Genomic DNA, 22,209 nt, shown 5'->3' on the forward strand with positions numbered 1-22,209 from the left:
TCCGCTTGGATGTATTATGATGAAATAACGAAGATAAATTACTGTTATTTATTATTGTCGCCGTGTATGTATATGATGCGTATTCATAAAATTAGACACCACTTGTTAAAACGTCACATTTCAGAGTATCCACCCCTCAACGAGTATAGGACACGCCACTGCATATTCTTTAGAGTTCTAATAAAAATAACCACTCGCTTATAAATGAATGCATGTTGTAGACTCGTAGAGCCATGTTCTAGTCAAGACGGTGAAAATTTGAGAAAAATTTACTGGACGAGTAACAAGTTTTTCTAACTTTGAAATACTATGAATGTGAACAGCAGCACCAAGTAAGTTTTACAACGACAACAATAATTTAGCAGAGCAATTATAGGTCCACATCGTTTCCAGCAATAGAGCCGCGTCGCAGCAGCGGCGACAATGTGATAGCACAGACCCTACATATTTATGTTCAGATAAGACATGACAAGCTGAAACATAGGTGACCCATTGCAATGTCTCATGGTTCAGAGAAATACCACTGTGTTTCGGGTTAATCGTTGTTCAAACAAACACGCTGATACTAATTTACTTTAGTCTTTTATTTATTTAATATATTGGTGCCGAATCATTGTTACTGGAATATGTCGTTGAATAGTTGACCATTGATGACGACAAAGAGTTTAATTAAGCACTTTCCATTTGAAACATATGTCCTGTTCCCTGTTGACAAGACGCAGTCGGTACTGATGCTTATTTGTACGATAAAACGCAAAAATATGTTTATCAGATGGTGAATTTGTTTGAGATAAACATGAAATTATTTTTCTTCGCTTTGTTTTAGGTTTGAATTTATGCCGTATCAATACAAATGTTCCCATGGCATGTATAAACTATTGTATTATGATAAATACCAATGAATTCCAGCAAAAACTATAGCAACGACTTAAATAGGTGAGATTATGGTATCATGTGTACACTAGTAAAATAATTAAAATATTTACTTGAATATTTGGCAGTTAAGCATATGACAGCCCGAGTGGTGTTATTGGAGACTCGTTTAGCTTTTTATATTATTTATGTCCATCTGCGGTCAGCCTGAAAACCACAAGTTTTTTTCTATGCAGATCGAGCAAATACAGTGAAATAACAAATGTGTCAAAGATTTTGCTGATAGTGTACGTACCGGGTGTGTAGATTCCCACGGATGTTTTGAACAGTTACTATCATGGCGTGGTGCCTAAAATATCTATCATTGAATATATATTATTATTCAATTATTTTTATACTTTATAATACAGATTATTATATCATATCATTAGAACTGCGTCATGAGTCGAGTAAATAAGGCGATTTACTAAAATTGAATGAATTGCTTTTCAGGTAAACAGCGTCACCATTAGTAAGGATGGCAATATATACAACTTCTGTTGCTTAACAATAGATGCAGTGGTTAACACATGGAATACTCGATGCGTGTGTGTGGGCGTTCCGTAAACCACAAAATGCACAATTAGAAGACTCATCTCGTCAAGACCTATTTTCAGTGAGAGATTAGAAATTGCTGTTGAGGTATAATGACAGCAGGAGAGTTCGTAACAGAAATTTGGGTACTCCTGAAGGTGACCGTACATTTGAACCCATGTACATTTGAACCCATGCGTATATCCACGGGTTCAATCTATATGCGGGTGCTAAAACCCATGGGTTAGGGTTAGTATGGGTTTAACTATCCGTGAAACAAAAAAAAATTCCATAGGTGCAATAGCATACAGGTGCAATTGTCATGGGTTCAAATGTACGTGGGTTCAAATGTAATGGAACCACTCCTGAAGTATACGCACCAAAATGTCACATAACCTGAACCCTATTCATTCCTAAACTTCCCGCTTTGCACGAAACATGCAAGTATATTCTATGAATCTGGCATTGACCGTGTTTGCGCGATACGTTGATAAAAAAGCTGTCAAATTCTAAAACAACTGACATTCTGAATGCATTTGAAAATACTTATTGAAATTTATTCAATTCTCTGGTGTTATGAATGTATAATACATATTTTTTTTGTTATTAAAATGAAGTTTTTTTTCTACAATTATATACCCTTGGCGGCCAAATTGTGATTTTATTCATTAGTCATATTTTTCCATTTATACTTTAATATTTATGGTACTCTACGTTTTGAATTCGTGTTTATAAAATATATCCATATAAATACGAATGTTCTCAAGTATTGGAAATTCACTTCTTGTGTAGTTATCTGTATTACCTACCAAAAAGACTTGACTGTCAAATTACCTTTAGTGAGATATAATAAATATACTATTTCGCGTTTCAACAACAGTTAAACTAAAAGTTGATCACAATGAATGTATATCTCCCGAGATGGCTTCTCTTAATGGTTTTTGCGACAAATGCATTTGCAGGTAAGATATTATTGCTTTTTTCATGTTTTCCGTTAATTTTAAATTTGATCCAAGTGTAAAAGGTAAAACTCGCTACGACAACGGCTTGCATAAAATGTTGTTCTCACAGAAATTCAGACTCGCAAAACGTGATGTAGGGACCGTGTTTTCGGAACCGCATCGTTTTGTCAATATTTCATCCAACTCATCACGAAATATGTATTAGAAAATTAATACTATTTCAAGGAATGATAAAAAAAAAATTTTCATTGAAATATTATGTTGTAGTACATCTACGTTTTATCATTATCTTCAAATATTAGACGAGGTCTGCTACCAACCACTCGGATGTTTCACAAATGATTTCCCATACACAAGTCCAAGGAGGCCTGTTCCGCACCTTCCATGGAGTCCAGAAGAAATTGGGACAGAATTTCGACTTTTCACCAGGTACAATTTATATATTATTGCATCTTAACACTGTAAAACTTCAAAAACTCGTGATTCTGCTCTGTTTCAAGTTGAAGGCTGGATAGTTGATGTCATATACATATAGCCTATTACCAGTATCGACTCGGTCGAAAAAATTCTCGCTATTGACTAGGTCTTATTTTAATTAGGGGGAGGGCTTATATTAAAATCATTTTTAAAATTTAAGGGTATTTTCAGTTTTATTTTCGGTGAAACACGGTAGCACTGATTTAACATTACCATTACGTTTCAGCGTTTCAATTTCCCATATTAGCCCTACCGTTATAAGGGAAAATTATAATACTCGTTAAGGGTATACATGAATTGATATTTTAAAGCCCTCTCTTTGTACACTGCCGACGTTCCAAGTTACAATTTTTTCTAAATTTAGATATAACCAGTTTGGATACCATTTGCTGTCCTACTCGGATGCACAGACAATAGTCGAATCAACTTTTAGTCCTTTCAGAAAAACAAAATTTATCGTTCACGGATTTACCTCCCAAGGAGCCGCATCGTGGGTCTTGGTAAATATAATACAATAGTAGAAGTTGAACTGTCTTTACGCACATTTAAAGAGAATTTCTGTAACTGAAAAGCATAACCCTAAAACAGACTTGTTCAGTAATGTATAACACTTTATAGTTGTAGGCCTACTACGAGTTACCAGAATTATATTATGCCAAATCATCGTTGAAAGTAAAGTAAACCTGAACACAAACTATCGTACGTTATTGTTGGCTTCAACTAACATCTCTTTTCTAATTTTAGGAATTGAAAAATGCAATTCTCGGGGTTGATAATGCAAATGTTATCATTGTAGACTGGAGTAAAGGAGCTGATCCAAATAAAATTTACGGGCAAGCCGCAACCAACACAAGAGTTGTCGGTGCACAAATAGCGCACTTGATTAATGTCATTAAGGTGGGCAAAACAGTATTAATAATTTGGGTAGATCATTTTAAACTACTTCCGACAATACTTACACATAAATATTATCACCAATTTCACGATTTTGTCTAACACCGCGTATTTCAAGTTGCTTACAATATGAAATTATTTTTTACTGACATTTGTTCTTGTCTGGTGGAATATTGGCGGTGTAAATTTAGATCTGGAAGATTACAATTGGTTAAAAGTATAAAATCCAAAATATTGCAGGACAACACTGGCGCGCTTGCAAGTGACTTTCACGTTATCGGGCACAGTCTTGGTGCTCACGTTGCAGGATACGCAGGAAGGGAATTGTTCAACTTGGGGAGAATCACTGGTAAGTACACCAATCAATTTTGCTGCGTTATACACAACGAAGAGAGACTGATTTGAGGCTGAAAACAACAACAGATAATAATTGTTGGCCTATTATTTATGTGAAGCCTCAAACATTCCATATAAAATGCAAGTGGGTCCTATTCTGCTTTAAAAAGGTTGGGAAATCCAAAATCTAAAGTCTATAATTTAATAATTACAGTACACAAACATGATGACTGTTTCTTATAAATATTTCGAATATTGTGTTAATCCAGAATTCATTTATTTATACCCTCCAAACAACTATAGCTCTATTATAGGTTTAGATCCTGCAGATCCATACTTCCAGGGAACGCCAATAATCGTTCGTCTTGACCCCACTGATGCGCGCTATGTCGACGTGATACACACTGACGGAGATCCATTTTTAAGCATGGGTTGGGGAATGATTGATCCGGTTGGTCATGCAGATTTTTATCCAAATGGAGGTGTGGACCAGCCCGGATGCCCAGGCAATGAGGTCGAGGACGGTATGGCTTGCATTCTACATTTTACCATTTCTTACCGATCTTATCATATTGTTTTTGCATAATGAACAATTGCTCTCTTCCCTTTGAAGGTCAATGGTGGAAAGTAGCCTGTAGTCACGAACGCGCACACGATCTTTTAATTGATTCAATAATAAATCCTGACAAACCGATGCGAGGTTATCGATGTGCAGATTATCAAACTTTTTTAGAAGGAAAATGTAACACCTGTGATGCGAATGGTTGTCCTGCACTTGGGTGAGTAAAGAAAACTCGATATTTAACCTGCCGCACTGTCTATTGGATTTGTTTCGTGTTTGAAAGAAAATCATTTACTATATATTCAATTTTCAGATACTATTCAAATGAGGTAGCTTCGTCATCGGAGACACTGGTTAAATATTTTCTTACAACAGCAAGCGAGTCACCTTATGGAATTGTATAGTTGGACTGCGTAGTCAGAGTCTTTCATGCGTTTTATATATATATATCTTATATATGTGAATGAAAAGTAATTTTAAATGACGGGTGGTGATTCAATAAAAGTATAATGAAACGAATAGCAACTATGACAGAATTTGTGTGGTGCACAAGGCAGCAGGGGTTTTATCATTTCGAGTGCTTTAAAGTCGAGATGCGTAATCTTCGGTGTTAACGCAATTAACTAGCTACATCCGTGATTTACATTTCGAATACTTCTCAAATAGAGATGAATAGTGTTGAAAAGGACGTACGAGTATGTGACTCACTACAGATGCTGCAAAATCGCTTTTCATAAAAATACGTTAAACGGGGCAAGAGTGTCGGGAAGGTATTGCGACTGGTAGAAAGGTTTCACAAAAGGCTGTGATTAGTATTTCAAATTGAAGCTGTATTTAGTTCTCAAATTTGAAGCTGAACAACAATTTCACGTACCACCTGCCACTAAGGATGGAATTGAAATACCTCCTGCTCCGAAATCTGGAAATGCTTTTCATAAACATGGCTCTGAGCTAGGAGATCATATCACGATATCGTGTAGAATGTGTACGTCATTATGCAAAATCAAAAAGTTTGAAGATGGATCGCATTCACAAGTTTTGCTGTATGATTTAGCTGTCTTCCCTCTTCCCGGGATATATATATGAAATTCCTATCCTATCTTTGTAATTTTGATGGATGGACTTGTGGACGTTCATGGGGTTTTGTGTATAGCAGATTAAAAGAGTCACACAATGCACATAATCACTTAATTTAAAATAAAAAAAATTGTTTCACTTCAAAAGCCCACGCTCAAAATAAGAAAATTACTAATCATTAGAAATTCAAATCATTCCTAACCCTCACTCCAACTGGATAATTGCTAATACTCTGTGTTTTTCTCAAATCCTACATTTTTGCAATATTGAGGGGGGGGGAGTTTTGTACGAAAAATCCAAGAATTATATGGCGTAACCTAAGATACCAATACCGTGTGTCTGTATCCATTGTTGTGCCATAATGGTGATGGCGAAAATGGAAGCAGGTGCTTTTTGTTGTTGGGCTATGCGGATGAAAACTCGAAAAATGATAATGCAAAATTTGCAACTTGGAAAGTCGAAAGATGATATATCTCCTCAAAAACATTGGTAGCTCAAGTCATTTATTTCTTATACTTTAAATTTCATTGAAATGCGGTTAAAAGCATCTGTCCATTGTTTTACAGAAATAGAGATTGCCCAGAACGAGGGCTTATAATTTTCAGCAAAGTTGTGCGATAAAATATCCTTTACACAATCGTCGTATTTTAGATTATTATTATTGTAGACTGAATTCCCATCTTCGATTTGTCCGTAAACTACATTTTGTTGGTACACCGTGATTAAGGTGGTGGTCACGCAAATATTTAGCTTCAAACCTCAAGTCATAATTACCTATGATATTTCAGAAGCGCTGCAAAAGGAAAGTGATATGAGTTTTCGAAGAAGTGTACTAGAATCCAACGTGTAACAGTGATTTACAGGTTCAAAAAAATCACAACTGTGCGAAGCCACACATAGTATTATAAATTGAACGTGAAAGTTTCTATATCTGCGATGAACTATAGCTACTTTTGCATAATTAGTAGGTTGTGTATTAGGAATGTTTCACGATATACAACTATTTTCAGGAGACTTTCGTCCAACCTCTGGAACAGCTCGATCAAACCCAGATCGAGAAACATCACTCTACAATCTACATGCTGTATCACGCTCACACTTAGACATATTTAACCCATTCATGTAGTAATCTATATATCAGGCATGGCGAACCACTTACCCCAAGGTTACAAGTGTGACCAGCATGTTTTTGGTTACCCGCCAAGTCACAAATTAATGTAAAAATATGATAAATTTACTCGATAATAAAACACTTTTTAATTCAATCTGGCAATAAGTGAATTACGATAGTTGTTACAGTAAATCATTATTGCTCGCTGGAAACAATGCTATTGCAACGTTTATAATACAGTCGGTTACAATAGGCTGTCATTTGACAGCAGGTTTAATTTTAAGGGCAGCTTTACTATTGTAAAAGTTTGGATGCTTATTTTGGAAGTGTTTTGGAGAGTTGACTCTTACAAACCGATTTACATGCTCAAACCCTTATTTTTCAAAATAAACAACCACGTACCGTTTACACTTACTAAATAGCTCGTTTTAGTCTAGTCTATCGCAGCTTTCCCGGGACTAATTTTTGATTATTGCAACTAAACTGAAGCTCACCGGAAGACATAATGACAATTAAAACGCTTCATTTACAACTAGTTTTTCAGACAAATAACACGCAAAACCCCAAAAACGAGACAATGTTTACAACCACGCTCGAATATCTGTCAGAGCGAACGAAAGCGGGGAAACAACCATTGTCTAATGCAGGAGTGGGCAACATACGGCCCGCAGGGGCCTGACCGGCCCGCTGACTGTATCCGACCACACTCTGTAATGTGGTCCGACGCATCATCCCTGAAAGTTACCGATCGCTCTACTCTCACAGCACTGTCAGTGCGAGCTGGTGAAATAAACAATTGCCTTAGTGAACAAACAATTGAGTTAGCACACTTGTTAAACAAATAATACAAGGTCAAAGCAGAGAGTATAGATTCTAAATATAAATAGAATTTAGATTTTATATTAAGTTTTATTAACCATGGAATATCCCAAGAAACGTAAAGTTGACAGAGAGTGTCGAGCATTTAATTTTCTTTCTTGCATTAGCGAATAAATGTGTGATTAAGATATTGAATACTATTCCTGTAATAATCCGGCCCACCGAGGACTTCATTTTCCCACATCTGGCCCGCCGACTAGAGAAGTTGCCAACCCCTGGTATAATGTCTACCTCAGGGTGGTCCAAGGTTGTCGGCTCCGGGGGCCACAGACTTATTTTTTGCATCGTTCGCGGGCCACAATAGTGCCAGGTGTATTTAAACAGTGCAATACAAACAAACACTTTTATTGTGCAACCACATTGATCAGTATTTGTCATTTATCAAGCTAAAACATGCAAAAACTACCAAAAAACTTACTAAAACACGCAAAAGTCTTTCTATATCTACATTTAGATAAAAATTTCAAACTCGTCATAACGGAAAATGTGCTTCTGCAAATGTAAGTGCTTTCGAAAATGCTAATTGCTCACAAGAATCTAAAATGCCGTTTAAAATAATATTCTTTTGTCACCGACACAACTTGCCGACATATCAAGCAAGCATTGTCGTATTTTCCCTCTCACATCCACTCAAAAATCGGTTTGAATTCGCCAGATTTCTTCCCAAACTCATGTTTACAAAATTACAAATAGCTGCAGATTGATTGATTACCAAATGTGTTGCACGGGAGGGTAATTACTAAATTTTCTGACATATAGGCAGCATTTTTGTAATACTGTTTAGGCTGGTTGCAAAAATCACTCGGCATGAATTATATTGTTAGGCCATAACATTAATATTTAGTTATCAGGCATAGCTAATCCGCATTCGATTTTTACTTTTCTAGAATGCCAAAATTGTTAGCATATATTCCCGACCAAAAAGATAGAAAGCCAGAGAACAATTTCTAGCACATCATTCAACTTCGCTAGTTGCCTCAGCTGGTCATAGCACTAGTCAATTCAGTGACATTTGCATTTTTGATGTAACAATATGTTAAAAGATTTTTCTGGTTAATTTTATGACGAAACAACACCAACTGCGAATTTTTGATTACTCTTCAAATGCGACGCGGGCCACAGACACATGTGGCCTGCAGGCCTGGGTTTGGACCACCCTGGTATAGGTCATGTGATGTACATAGTACAAAAATAATACATGTTAAATAGACATTTTACCTTTTGATTTAGAATGTTGTATTGTGATTTTCAAATGAATAAAAAGATTATGGGATTTGTTTTAAAACCATCTTTACTTTGGATAAATATATCCTCGATACGATTTCACCATTCTGATGATAGCACATTGGTACGCCAGAGAATGGGATATTTCGCCAGTATATCTATGTCATATTTATACACGTGAACAAATATCGCGTCATTAGAATGACTTCTAGAAATCAAGATTCTAGAAGTTGTGCGATATGTCACCGATATGCTGATGTTATACTAGCGCAAACAAGTGTTGCGCCATTAGAATGACCTACTAAAAATTGCGGTGTTTTCACATTGATATGATGTCATGTTTGTACATCTCCATTAGATTGCTATATTAGGACATTAGGTGTTATTTATTTATATGTCAAAATTTCGCGAAAAGCGCCGAAACTATTTATATAGCTTGCACACAACTCACCTTTCACTTACCTAAGGAATCAGTGAATAAATGAATTGATTCATTTTTCGATCTCCATCCCAAATAAGAAGCAGTCAAGTGTGCCAAACAAATATCGTGCGCTCGAGAAGCGTCGGTCGACGAAGCGCTCGGCTTTGTATTCGTATCGATGAGCAAATATTTTTTACTGATATAACTTTCCACTTTGCAAACACACCATTCGTTGCTGTGCTATGAGTACAATAGTGTGATAACCGTTTGATTTTATTGTAGTAGAGCCCAATTTTACTTTACTGTTGAACACAGAAGATTTCGGTAAGAACAACATGGTGCAGTATAAGTTATATTATTTTGATGCTCGTGGCAATGCTGAAATTATACGGTTGATATTTGCATATTCGGATGTTAAATATGAAGATGTGAGAATACCAAGGGAAGAATGGCCTAAGCATAAATCAGGTACATTAATATATATATATAATAATAAACCAGTAATACTTTCTCGTTTCATCAAGTTTCTATTACTGATTCTAAAAACCGTAATTTTTGATATGATTATTATTATATATAGTTGCAGCAACTTTTTGTATTTCAGTGGAAGCCAGTTTTGCTCAGAGATGAATTATCCTTACTTCTAAGTGGGCGGAACCCGCTCTATTAATTATTTTGAGTGAGTAGTAGGTCCATGGCGTCATGTGAATTGTGACGTCATCCAAATAAAATTCAGGGGACTACAAAGTAGTATTCCTGATTTTAAAAAGCTGAGCAATTTCTCGTAACTTACGAGTTTAACTGATTACGTTTATGAAGTGTCACAATCTTTTTTAAAAGTTGCACATTGCAAATGTTGTACTCGTTTTCAGATATGCCTCTAAGACAGCTTCCAGTCTTGGAAGTCGACGGAGTCAAACTTTGCCAATCTGCAACGCTGAATCGTTATATGGCGAGGGAATTTGGGTTGATGGGAAAAACGAGCAAGGATGCATATTACATCGAAATGTTTTGTGACTCAATGATGGAAATTGTATGGAAATATCCCTTTATGGAGGAAGACGAAAAAAAGAAGGTGATTTAAATTTTTAAATATATTTATCACTAAAGAATAGTGCTTTTATTGTAGTATAGCGGCATTTCAATATCATGCCAATTATTTGAAGAGAGCATTAGTTCCATGGCGTAATGTGAAATATGCCAGCATCCAAATAAAATCCAGGTGACTCCAGAGTATTATTCATGATTTTGAAAAGCTGAAGTAACTTCTCATAACTTACGAACTTAACTAAATACGTTTATAAATTTTCACAATATTACAGGCAGCTCGAGCCGAGGAATTTAAAAAAACGACTCCTGAATCCTTGTCTAGACTTCAGAAAATGATTGAGAAATGTCCTCATGATGGGGGAGAGTGGATATTTGGAACGGTATGTATGATATAGACATATCTATGTATATCAAAATTAAGTGACAAAATCCAGAGTGACTTCATTACGTGGAATTAATTAAAGGGTATGTTTTAATTCTCAATCCATCAACCATAACGAATCCCATTTTTAGCGGAAATTTTTCATTGAGTGTTCAACACTTCCGACCCGAATAAGTTATTTCTTTTAAGTATTAATTTGCTTTAAAACCGAATTGGCTACATTTGCTATGTTGTGACGACTTGTATTGGTAGGCCAGTTCTACTCCGCAACTCAGATATTTGCAGCTTTTCTGCAGGTTTGTGTGAAAGAGGTTCCATCGAACTCACAATGTTGATGATTCATACTAATTTAGAATCCTATTCGCACTCAAGCTGACAGAAGTCGGTATTTCCTAAAAATATATTCTAAAAAATGTTACTGTTGCTTGTGCAACATTGGAAAATAGAGTGGTAATATATTTTAATATTCAAATATATTTTGGTAAATTTCTTGATGTATATGTGTATTCACAGTTTACACTCGCCGATCTCTACTTGTTCACATTTGGAGATTTTGTGTTGCCGGTTTGCAACGACATACTTTCTAGTGTTCCTGAGATGCAGAAAATATACGAAAAAGTGAAAAGTCTTCCCAAGATTGCCGCTTGGATTGAAAAAAGACCAGTGACATTTCTTTAATTGAAATATATTGGGACAGCATGATAATATTAATTGACTATTATAGTGCATTTATATGTTTCTGTATTGAGTTGTACGACTACAAATCACTCCTCCCAAACAAACAAAATAATGTTTCTGTAGTAATGCATTAATTCACAATTTTTGTAGTAAAATATTACAAACTGGCTTTCGATAGACTTTTTCATCTTTCTGTCGGTTTTTGTCCAAATATACAAATCGGATTAAGAAAGAACTTGGAACAGCCCAACGATGTAAACGAGAATATCGGTCAGAGACCGAAGACTTATCGATCGAAAGTTAGGGGATCCCCCAAAACAGAAACTGCGGTTTCGATTCGAAAAATTCTGCAAACCCGAACTGGATTGTTTTGATTAGTTTTCAGCTAATATCAGAAATGTAAGAAACAATAGCCAACTCCCCATGTCGTCGAAATACTACTCGAGGAAATACTTTTATGAAGAATTCTGCAAATCCGAACTGGATTGTTTCGATTAGTTTCCAGCCAATAGCCTATTTCTGTATTTACCAATCCTATAGTTTGTGTCAAATACAACGGCGCTAACCCAGGTTGCGACGGCTATTCAAACACAGCCTAGCGATATTTTGGTGAGGAATTCTGCAACCCCGAACCTGATTTAGGGATATGGACATTGCTTAAACTTTAAGGAGTAATTATAAGTAACGAGATACGATCTCGCGGCGTGTATCCTTCGCTCTGACTCAATAGTGTGGAAAATTTCTCGAAGAAAACTTGCGCATCGCGACGACGTCAAAGTTACAAGAGAGATATGGACAAGGCTCAAAGATTAATCACGAGATACGATCTAGCGGTGTGTATCCTTCGCTCTGACTCACTAGCGTGAAAACTTGCGCATCTGATACGCACACACACATTCAGAGCGTCTCGAAAATCTCTCGATTTGTGAAAATCCAGATCTCTTCATCACTAATTAATTAATAACTCGCTAATTATACGACATAATTCATCCAAAATCAATAGGCTTCTGGTCCGAGATATGATGAATGCACATGCAAAATTTGGAGCAGATTCAACCACGCCTTCGTGAGATATCGCGTGCATCTAACAGACAGACAGACAGACATACATACAGACATACATACAGACATACATACAGACAAATACCTATCAATATACTTACCGATCTTAAGATCGATAAGTAATCAGAGGTGTGCAACCTTTATTACAGGAGGACCAAATACAAGTAACTGGGTGAAACCGCGGGCCGCACCTAAACTCCACCTATACGAAAGGCTCTGAATACGAAAATTCATTGCAGCGGCCATCGTAAGATTTTTCTCATACGGAAGGTCGAAAATCCAAACAACGCGTTTAGTGATATTTGTTTAAGTTAATTTAATGCTGTGCTTGAAGAAGGGATGTCCAATTTGAATTCAATATTTGAATAAAGTCACTTTCGAATATCGTTTTTCGTGTTTATAAGAATTCCGAATATGGCGCACATCTGCCATCCCATTCGTCCGTTTGTTTCCCGAGGGTACGTACAATGTATTGCTAGCGAAATTCAGTTCGAGCACGATGGTACGCGCAGCAGTTAACACAAAGGGAAATAAATTGAAAAGTCATTTAAAAAATTTGAATTACATGTGTGTGTGCTCATTTTGTACATTAGGTTCTCGATCAGCTGTCAACTTTTGCCACCTCCCCCGGCCTGTCCTCCCACTCTCCGCGGTCTTCGCTTAGCCCAGGAGTGGGCAACATACGGCCCGCGTCCGGACCGCGACGAGATTTTGACCGTCCCGCTGACTGTATCCAACCACACTCTGTAATGTGGTCCGACGCATCATTCATGAAAGTTGCCGATCGTTCTACTCTCACCGCACTGTCAGTGCGAGCTGGTGAAATAAACAATTGCCTTAGTGCAGGGGTTCTCAAACTTTTGGTGTTGCGGAGCCCTTGAAAAGGTTGACTATTATTCACGGATCCCCAAAATAAATCTTAAAATTGTTACTTTCAGATTAATATTCCTGAGCAAGTTGAAAGTACTTTACTTAATTTGAATGCTGAACCTTTTTTTGAAAGGGTTGATATACAAGTCATACATAAATCTAAATTTCAAACATAAATTATATATACTAAAGCTGTAAATTTGACACTTGACAAACATATTAATAAATCAGGGGTCGAATCTTTTCCCTTTTGACATTTTTGGAAGACTTAAAAGGCCGCTAATAACGTGCGCGATTGCATTTTGTTACAATCGCCGTTTTTTCGTCAGCATGGCGTGTTTTCGAACCTTTTAACATCTACACGCCGGTGTTTATTCTCCCTAAATCAAAAATTTCCCTCGGCATATACATGTATTGTTACACAATGACGACGTTATTTGCTTTTTTGTTCTCGTGGGGAATTATGAGTTCATTGTGAAAAACATGTTACCATATTATAGTCATCGGTGACGAAATGCTAAAAATAATAACTAATAAAGAGGTAAATCCGCAACTCAAATTTCTTGATTGAAAAGCGGCATTCTAAAATATTAAAACTGAAACTTAAAATGAAAGATCACACGTTTGGTTTTAGCAGACTCACCTCAGATTGAAAACGTTTTTATAGACATTATGAATCGCAAAATTTGGTGTTATGTTAGGTTTTCATCGTAGCAACTGCGAAATCGAAACACAGTCAATTGTGCGCGCGATGTATTTTTTTTCCCCATTATGAAACTAACAACGGAGCCGCACGCAATCAATTGTGCGCGCTCCGCGATGTACCTTTTTTTTCATTCTGAAACTAACAACGGAGCCACACGTAATCAATTGTGCGCGCTCCGCGATGTACCTTTTTTTCATTCTAAAACTACCGACGGAGCCGAATGCAACAAAATAAATTTCAATTGTTCGTATTTTGCCCAGACATTGTGATTTTTTAAACGGCGATATCTTGCATAAAAATAATCTCAACTGCGAAAGAAGAAATCAAGTTTGACAAATCCCAAGATCGCGAAAATACGACTCCAATTTATTTATAGTTGACAGTTTATCACATATTTTATGCTATTTTAGATTAGTATTCTTTCATTTTAGTAATCCTAATAGTAATCTCGAATCAAACGTGAGTAACGATGAGCACAATTACATTATGACGACGAGACACGTTAAATGCTCGCATCGGTCATGGATTAAATATTTTACGCAACAGAAATCTCGTTATCCGTTTTTTTAATCGCGAAGAATGTCGCGCGGAAATTTCCGATTCCAATTTTGAACCACCTCCCTCTTAAGAATCCTGACTGCGCTCCTGCTCATAAATACTGTCATTTTTCAATTCCGCCTCTTTGCCATATTTCGATGCTATATTGTTGTCAGATTTTATCAAAGCTGTTATTGCTTTTTTGAACAGTTACAAAACTAGTCGGTATTTTGAAAAGTAATCCAATAGCTCGGGAGCCCCTGGGTTTCTCTCACGGAGCCCTGGGGCTTCGTACAGAGCACTTTGAGAACAAACTAACTATGCCTTGGTGAACAAACAATTGCGTTATCACACTTGTTTAAACAAACAATATAAGGTCAGAGCAGAGAGCGTCGTAAACATTCCCCACTACTGTTATCAGTTATATTTGGATCCTAAATATAAAAAGATTTTAGAAATTAGATTTTATATTAAGTTTTATTAACCATGGAATATCCCAAGAAACGCAAAGTTGACAGAGAGTGTCGAGCATTTAACAAAGATTGGATACCGAAGTTTTTTTGCAATAATCCGGCCCGCCGAGGGCTTTATTTTTTCACCTCTGGCCCGCCGACTAGAGAAGTTGCGCACCCCTGGCTTAGCCTACCTTAGTCGACCAACGACGAGGGTAAACAAACATACCGTTTGTAGATTTTATGCGGTATTTCTTTGTTCTTCCTTCTTTCCATGTATATCTTTTCTGTTTATTATGCAGTAGGCTACTCTATTTCTAACATGTATTTGTTACGGGTTTTAGTCATTATACAAATATTATGTCCGAGTTTTGCGGGAGATTAGAACGGATTAGGGCATTTACAGGTAAAATGCGTCCCTACTTACGGAATTTTCTACCTACGAAGGGCTTCATAGGTTTTAAGCACAAATAATATCGTATTTCCCGGTGAATAAGTCTAAACATAAACGAGGCCCGATTTCAAGCCTGAAAAAATTGGCTTTTGCATATAACCTGCCAATAAGTCGGGGTAGTAAAATCGAATCAACATCGGAATCTCAAATTACAATGTAATGGCTTTTGAGCGGTTGCCGCGTTAGCACATTAGTTAAAATAGCCTATAATGACGTTTTCTTGTAGCGTAATATTCAATCCATAATAACTACGGGAATTCGAACTGTCTCTAAATTTTAATCTAATTGTGTTCAACGTAACTTGCGATTGCGTCCACCATAAAAGAACATTACCTAATACATAATAAGGCAACACCAGAAAAAAATTTCGCCACAAGCACAATTCAATGCACAAAACAATATGAAATTCTTCTTCTTTCTGGATAAAAGCATAGTACGGTCATGTTGTGTTCTTAATCCCCTTTTGTTTGAATTCCCCCTTTGTTTGCAAGAAATACACAAGTATAGACGTTGTAGCACCCTTTATTGACCAACTCAAACCATCGACTAGTGGTGTTCGGACTCGCTAAAAACAGAATCCGGATTCCTTGGAAAAATAATCCGAAAAAATCCTACTTCTTTTCAAGTAGGGATATCAAAACCTCAGTGAATTCCCCAGTGATTTATAACATTTTTCATCTTCTATTTGTGCACACAATATTAAGTTTAAACTCTGTATAACAAAGAAAACCAGGTAAAAATATGATATTCGAGAACGAAACACAAGCTTCTATAGCTGGATATAAAGCCATTCTGGTTTAATGGTCAAGAAATTCAGTGAGGATGAGAGTATTTCTCCTATTACGCCTAAATCATCTCAACCTGCCATATTTAGTTGCATGGAAGGTAGTATTCTGGGTCGTAACAAATGATTATACAACAGTATATCAAATCTTCTTAAAACATTATCAGATTGTACTGCAGTCGAGTAGTCTGTGATACAATTGGAAACCAACATACTGCAGCTGACAGTATTGGTATTGCTCTAATAAGATGATATTATCCAATATTAAATCACGGAATGTTTCAATTTAAATAGAGCAAATTAAGGCTTCCATTCAGACATTGTGGTCTTGCTGTTGATTGATTCATTCAAACATTTGGAATATCCAAAATGAACTGATAATTCCATACAACTGAGTCAAGTTAGGCTTGGTATTCTATACTCAACACCCTTGTAGCAACACCCTTTATTGTAGAAGCTTGACGGGGTGTGACCTTATGCACCCTGCTTGCTACACAAAGACGAAGGGCGCTGAAGCGTGCGCCAATATTTTCTAGTCTAAACGCTCTAGTAGTCTATCCCAATACTATGTTCGGTCCAGACAATCCTCTCCAAATTATCCCTGCCTTATAACTGAGATAAGCAAGCTGAAGTCCACAAGCCCACAATACATAACTTCAAACACAGGAGAATTGTAATATGTCGTGGAAATATCAAGCACTTGCTCAGCATAAATTATAAAATCGAGATGTCAGATGGAGCCAAACAGATCACGGAAACAGATGACGAATACAGATAGATAGAGTTGAGATAGAGAGACAGAGGTTTTCTAAAGAAAACAAAATACACTAAAAATACTATGAATTTGCCGCATAAATAACCAACATGCAATCAAATTATATCGCTTACCGACTGTTTTTAGCCAAGGTCAACAATATATCGAATCTTTTATGTAACTGCAGAACACTGGAATAAACATGAACAAATAAGCACAACAGTAACAGTACTTAACCCTACTGCATTAATTGTGGCACCAATATAATACTAACAGTACTTCATTCAAATAAGACTACTACATAACAAGCCAAATGCAGTGAAATACAAAAAACTCACCAAGAATATTTCACAAAACAATCAAAACGCAGGACAGATTCACAAATTGCAGTTCAATAATCCAGAGTTCAATGCAGCAAATTTTAAACTATTAGCAAGTTAAATAAGCATGAAACAAAGGAAACCATAATTAGCCCACTATAATTAATATGATACAGCTTTCCTAATGATAAATCGCCATAGAAGTAACGCATTGCAACAGCAAACTAGCTGTGCACATTTACAATTTCGGCTCTAACGCCAGGCGATACAATAACGATGTAAACACGCTAATTGCAGTAGACAGAAACCTTCTCGGCTCGGTCTACAGATAACAAAGAAACACATCAAATGCGAGTAATGAATTGAGACGTTTGCGACGTTGACAAACGAGAAGATGCAAACGTGTCAGCAATAAAGAAATAGACACTACCGGCGCTGGAGATCTAACATTCCCCCCCACAAATTTATGTACATAGAAAATAAATTTCAAAACACAACATGATCTTCAAGCTTCAATAGTCATTTAGTGCCTTCAACAACAAGAACTAGCTTGGTGATGGGACGCTTTACCAAGCTATTACGAATTTTAACAAGCACTGTTCGTATCAGTCCCTTCTTGTCTGGATACACATCCACGATTCTCCCCATTGCCCATCTTGATCGAGGTTGGGAATCGTCTACCACCAGGACAACATCTTCTTTCTTGAAATTTCTCTCTTTCTGAAACCACTTGTGTCGCTCAATAATCGTAGGCAGATACTCTCGAATCCATCTTCTCCAAAATTCATTTGCAAGATATTGAGATTGTGCCCATCGACGTTTAACATAGCAATCATTCTTGTCAAAAACTCCAGGAGGCATATTTTGATTTGACCGAAGTAATAACAAGTGATTCGGTGTTAAAGGCTCTTCATCCCTTGGGTCAAATGTTACAGGAATTATTGGACGACTGTTCAAGCATGATTCACACTCGATCAAGGCGGTCCTAAAAACTTCATCTGTCATAGTTTGACCCTGAGTAACAGCATTGAAAATTCGACGAATTGACCGAATCATTCGTTCCCATGCACCTCCATGATTTGAACCTGTAGGCGGTGATTTATGCTATGTTATACCCTTTTGACGTAAGTATCCATGAACTTGAGAATCGTTCCACATCTTTAGGGAATTTTCAAATATTTTCTCTGCTAATACAAAATTCCCAGCATTATCCGAATATATATGAGTACACTGACCCCTTCGAACAATAAATCGTCGGAGTGCAAATATGAAAGAATCAGCAGACAAACTATTTACCACCTCGATGTGAACAGCACGAGTTGTCATACACGAGAACACACAACCCCATCTTTTCACATCACTCCTTCCCTGTCGAACAAGAAAATGTCCAAATAGATCAACACCAACATGACTGAACACTGGTTCATCTGATTTCAGTCGACAGGAAGGTAGATCTGCCATAAATTGCTTTCCAGGGCGGGCATTTCGCTTTCGACAAGAAACACAATTTTCGATGACCCTTCTTACTGCAACTCCACCTTTGATAATCCAGTACTTTTCTCTTAATGAGGTCCATGTATGACCCATACCTGAATGACCAACTTTGTTGGGATGATCCCTGATGACTAGATCCGTAAGATGTGATTTATGAGGCAATATGATGGGATGCTTTGATGAATGCATAATTGGTGCATTTTCCAAGCGTCCTCCTACTTTCATCAAACCATCTTCTAGAACAGGATTAAGTTTCAACATCCGGCGAGAGCAATCACCTTTACTGATAAATTTACCATTTAATATACATTTCAATTCTCCACGAAAGCTTTGTCTTTGAACATATTCAATAATATCTCTTTCAGCATAGCTCAGTTCCTGCACAGTCAGTCTTGCTGGCAATTCAGTAAGCTTGTCTATTGACTTCTTATGAGAACACAAATATTTCTTGAATCGTATGAGCCAACAAGTTGCTTTCTTCAAACGGTAGAATGTAGAAAAGAATCCTATGAACCTGTCCATGACAGAAGACTCTTCCTTTATTACAAATGCCGACTTTGTTTCTGGAACTGGCTTTGGACAAAATTCAGACGGTGGATCAGGAAAACAGTCCGGCATCTTTGGCCACTTGTCTTCAGAAAGACGCAAAAACTCGGGCCCATTGATCTATCGTCCTGACTTTAAATATGCATCAACTCTAAGACCACGCGAAGCATCATCAGCTGGATTCATCTTCGTTGGAACATGGCGCCACTGTGATACATCAGTATTTCTATCAATTTTTGCTAAACGATTAGCAACAAATGTGGAGAATCGTTTCTTCGAATTTCTTATACTTTGAAGTACGGCTGTGGAATCAGTCCAGAAAGTTGAACTGCATTCATTCATCTTCAGTTCTTTCCTTAGGACAAGATCCAACTTTACAGCGAGAACTGCAGCTGTTAATTCAAGTCTGGGTATAGTTACACGAGAACATGGAGCAAGTCTTGCCTTTCCAACCAAAAATGCCACATGAATTTGGCCATTTTTATCGATTATTCGTAGATATGAAACAGCTCCATATGCTAATTCTGATCCATCAGCAAAGTGATGTAGTTCATAGGAAACAACTTTTTCAAAATCAAATGGCTGATAGCATCGCTGTATCTTCACCTGTTCTAAGCTTTGCAGTTGATGTAGCCAGTTTCGCCATTTAACAGCATCATCATCTGCAATTTCTTGATCCCATCCCAAATTTTGCTTGCAAAGTTCTTGCAACAATAACTTGGCAAGTAGCGTTATTGGAGCCACTATACCAAGTGGGTCAAAAACAGATGCTACAATTGAAAGTATACCTCTCCTGGTATTTGGTTTGTCAACAATATTAACCTTGAACCCAAACTCATCATTTGCCACATTCCACTGAATACCAATAACTCGTTCTTTGACATTGCCATCAATGACATGATTTTGAACACATTTAGCTCTCTTTTCTTCTGGAATCATAGACAGTAATTCATCATTATTGGTGAGCCATTTAGTCAAGTTGAATCCTCCTTTTGACATCAATTGTGTCAATTCCTTGACAATCTCTATGCTTTCATCGACCGATTCAGCAGTTGTCAAGCAGTCATCGACATAGAAATCTTCATTAACAATTTCTGAAATTCTAGGTTTGTGTTCGTTTCCAAATTTCACCACAGTCTGTTTCGAACAAAATGCAGCACAAGACGGACTCGATGCAGCCCCAAATATATGAACTCGCATACGATGTGGAACGGGTTCCTTTGAAATGTCCCCGTCATCCCACCATAAAAACCTTAGTGCATCCGTGTCCTGAGGTGCCACTCTAACCTGGTGGAACATTGCTTCTACATCTGCCACTAATGCCACTCGTCCCCTGCGAAATCTCAAAATTACACCCACGAGTGACGATACCAAATCTGGTCCGGACATTAAGCAATCATTCAGAGACACATTTCCATATTTGGCTGCAGCATCAAAAACTACACGAACTTTTCCAGGCTTATGCTGGTTCATGACAGGAAAATGAGGAAGATACCAAACTGTATTAGACGTATCAATTTCGGCATATGAAATTCTTTTGGCATATCCTGCCTTGATATATCCTTGAATAACTTCGACATACCTTTTATGCAAATCAGAATCTCTCATCAGTCTATTTTTGAGGCTACAAAGTCTTTTCTTTGCCATCTCTTTGTTATCCGGTAGATACTGCATCCCGGTTCTCCATGGCAAAGGAAGTTGGAAATGACCACCAATATGTTTCACCGAATTTTGCATAATTTCATACACTGCTCGATCTTCTCGAGAATTTGGAATATCAAGAACTGAAGTTTCATTGCCAAAATCTGTTGTCCACAGAGTTTCAATTTCCTTTTGTGTTTCCAAATCATTACACTTGACGAAATTGACATAATGATCAGATGCAAAATGAACTTCTCTGATATCTGATGGCGACTCAAAACTGGGTCCGAACAGCGACCAGCCAAGAACAGGCTTCACTGCCTTGGGTGATTTCCTCGGTCCATTTCGAACATCTTGGAAACAGACGAGTTCCGCATTGTCAGCACCAATCAGAAGATTCACTGTTCCTCCTTCCAAGATAGGCAATCTTACATCTTGAAGATGCGGCATGATTTTGGGGAACCTTTCGTCGGGCGCTTTATTCGGCTTAGCACGAATTTTTTCAACCAAGAGCACATCTGTGATTTCATGTTCAGCACCACCATCTAGCGACGATACAACTAAACTGCCAGATATACCCTTGTATTGTATTGGCCTCTGTCCAATTGTGCGTAATGTGATATCTCTTGTATTTCCTGTTAGTACGAGATATTCCATCAAACGTTCATTACACAGAGTAACTGTAGATGCCGGATCCAGCAAGGCGTATGTTTGAGCGGCCTTTTCACCATTTCGAACATTGACCGGCACCACACATAAATAAACATCTTGCCCGATACTTTTCCCATTGCACTTTGACGACTTTGCCAATGAATATACAGCAGGTCCCTCTTCAGGCTTTTTCGATTTCTCCTGAATTTCAATAAATCTATGAAGCAGTGTGTGATGTCGATTTCCTTTACATCAATGTACTTTGCACTGACTGGCCTTCTTGCAATTACGAGCAAGATGACCATGAGACAGACACTTGAAACACAATTTCTGCTCCTTCAAAAGACTGACCTTTTCTTCATGCGATTTACTCTGGAACTCCGGGCAGTTCCACAAATTGTGCGGTTTGAGACAACATACACATCCCAAATCCCGTTTT

The 22,209-nt window shown here is 37.3% G+C and overlaps 3 protein-coding genes across 5 annotated transcripts; 2 read left to right on the forward strand and 1 right to left on the reverse strand.

Annotated features, from left to right (window-relative positions):
• Positions 1-1,406: 1,406 nt before the first annotated feature.
• LOC144425241 (inactive pancreatic lipase-related protein 1-like) lies at positions 1,407-5,186 on the forward strand. 3 transcript variants are annotated; one of them, XM_078114774.1, is made up of 9 exons: positions 1,407-1,554; positions 2,327-2,408; positions 2,711-2,837; positions 3,250-3,385; positions 3,630-3,782; positions 4,020-4,128; positions 4,430-4,639; positions 4,729-4,894; positions 4,991-5,186. In XM_078114774.1, the coding sequence occupies exons 2-9, from the start codon at positions 2,348-2,350 to the stop codon at positions 5,079-5,081; spliced, it is 1,053 nt and encodes a 350-aa protein (XP_077970900.1). In that variant the 5' UTR covers positions 1,407-1,554; positions 2,327-2,347; the 3' UTR covers positions 5,082-5,186. The 3 variants fall into 3 exon arrangements, with proteins under 3 accessions (XP_077970900.1, XP_077970901.1, XP_077970899.1); XM_078114775.1 differs by having other exon boundaries at positions 1,477-1,528; XM_078114773.1 differs by lacking the exon at positions 1,407-1,554 and having other exon boundaries at positions 2,271-2,408.
• Positions 5,187-9,457: 4,271 nt separating this feature from the next.
• On the forward strand, positions 9,458-11,678 carry LOC144425259 (hematopoietic prostaglandin D synthase-like). The gene is made up of 4 exons (XM_078114806.1): positions 9,458-9,857; positions 10,262-10,464; positions 10,712-10,819; positions 11,335-11,678. The coding sequence occupies exons 1-4, from the start codon at positions 9,725-9,727 to the stop codon at positions 11,497-11,499; spliced, it is 609 nt and encodes a 202-aa protein (XP_077970932.1). The 5' UTR covers positions 9,458-9,724; the 3' UTR covers positions 11,500-11,678.
• A 4,406-nt stretch (positions 11,679-16,084) lies between these two features.
• Positions 16,085-18,533, reverse strand: LOC120336254 (uncharacterized). The gene is made up of 3 exons (XM_078114481.1): positions 17,457-18,533; positions 17,253-17,309; positions 16,085-17,172 (listed from the first exon to the last, which is right to left on the reverse strand). The coding sequence occupies exon 1, from the start codon at positions 18,492-18,494 to the stop codon at positions 17,958-17,960; it is 537 nt and encodes a 178-aa protein (XP_077970607.1). The 5' UTR covers positions 18,495-18,533; the 3' UTR covers positions 16,085-17,172; positions 17,253-17,309; positions 17,457-17,957.
• Between the last annotated feature and the right edge of the window lie 3,676 nt (positions 18,534-22,209).

Source organism: Styela clava, chromosome 7 (genome assembly GCF_964204865.1).
Source record: "Styela clava chromosome 7, kaStyClav1.hap1.2, whole genome shotgun sequence".
NCBI lineage: Eukaryota > Metazoa > Chordata > Ascidiacea > Stolidobranchia > Styelidae > Styela > Styela clava.

Excerpts from the sequence above, each read along its gene's own strand:
- LOC144425241 (XM_078114774.1), top strand. The coding sequence starts at position 2,348 with ATGAATGTATATCTCCCGAGATGGCTTCTCTTAATGGTTTTTGCGACA. Across the intron at positions 2,409-2,710 it reads TGCGACAAATGCATTTGCAG|ACGAGGTCTGCTACCAACCA; the intron begins GTAAGATATTAT and ends TTCAAATATTAG. Across the intron at positions 2,838-3,249 it reads GAATTTCGACTTTTCACCAG|ATATAACCAGTTTGGATACC; the intron begins GTACAATTTATA and ends TTCTAAATTTAG.
- LOC144425259 (XM_078114806.1), top strand. The coding sequence starts at position 9,725 with ATGGTGCAGTATAAGTTATATTATTTTGATGCTCGTGGCAATGCTGAA. Across the intron at positions 10,465-10,711 it reads AGGAAGACGAAAAAAAGAAG|GCAGCTCGAGCCGAGGAATT; the intron begins GTGATTTAAATT and ends ACAATATTACAG. Across the intron at positions 10,820-11,334 it reads GAGAGTGGATATTTGGAACG|TTTACACTCGCCGATCTCTA; the intron begins GTATGTATGATA and ends GTGTATTCACAG.
- LOC120336254 (XM_078114481.1), bottom strand. The coding sequence starts at position 18,494 with ATGATTCGGTCAATTCGTCGAATTTTCAATGCTGTTACTCAGGGTCAA.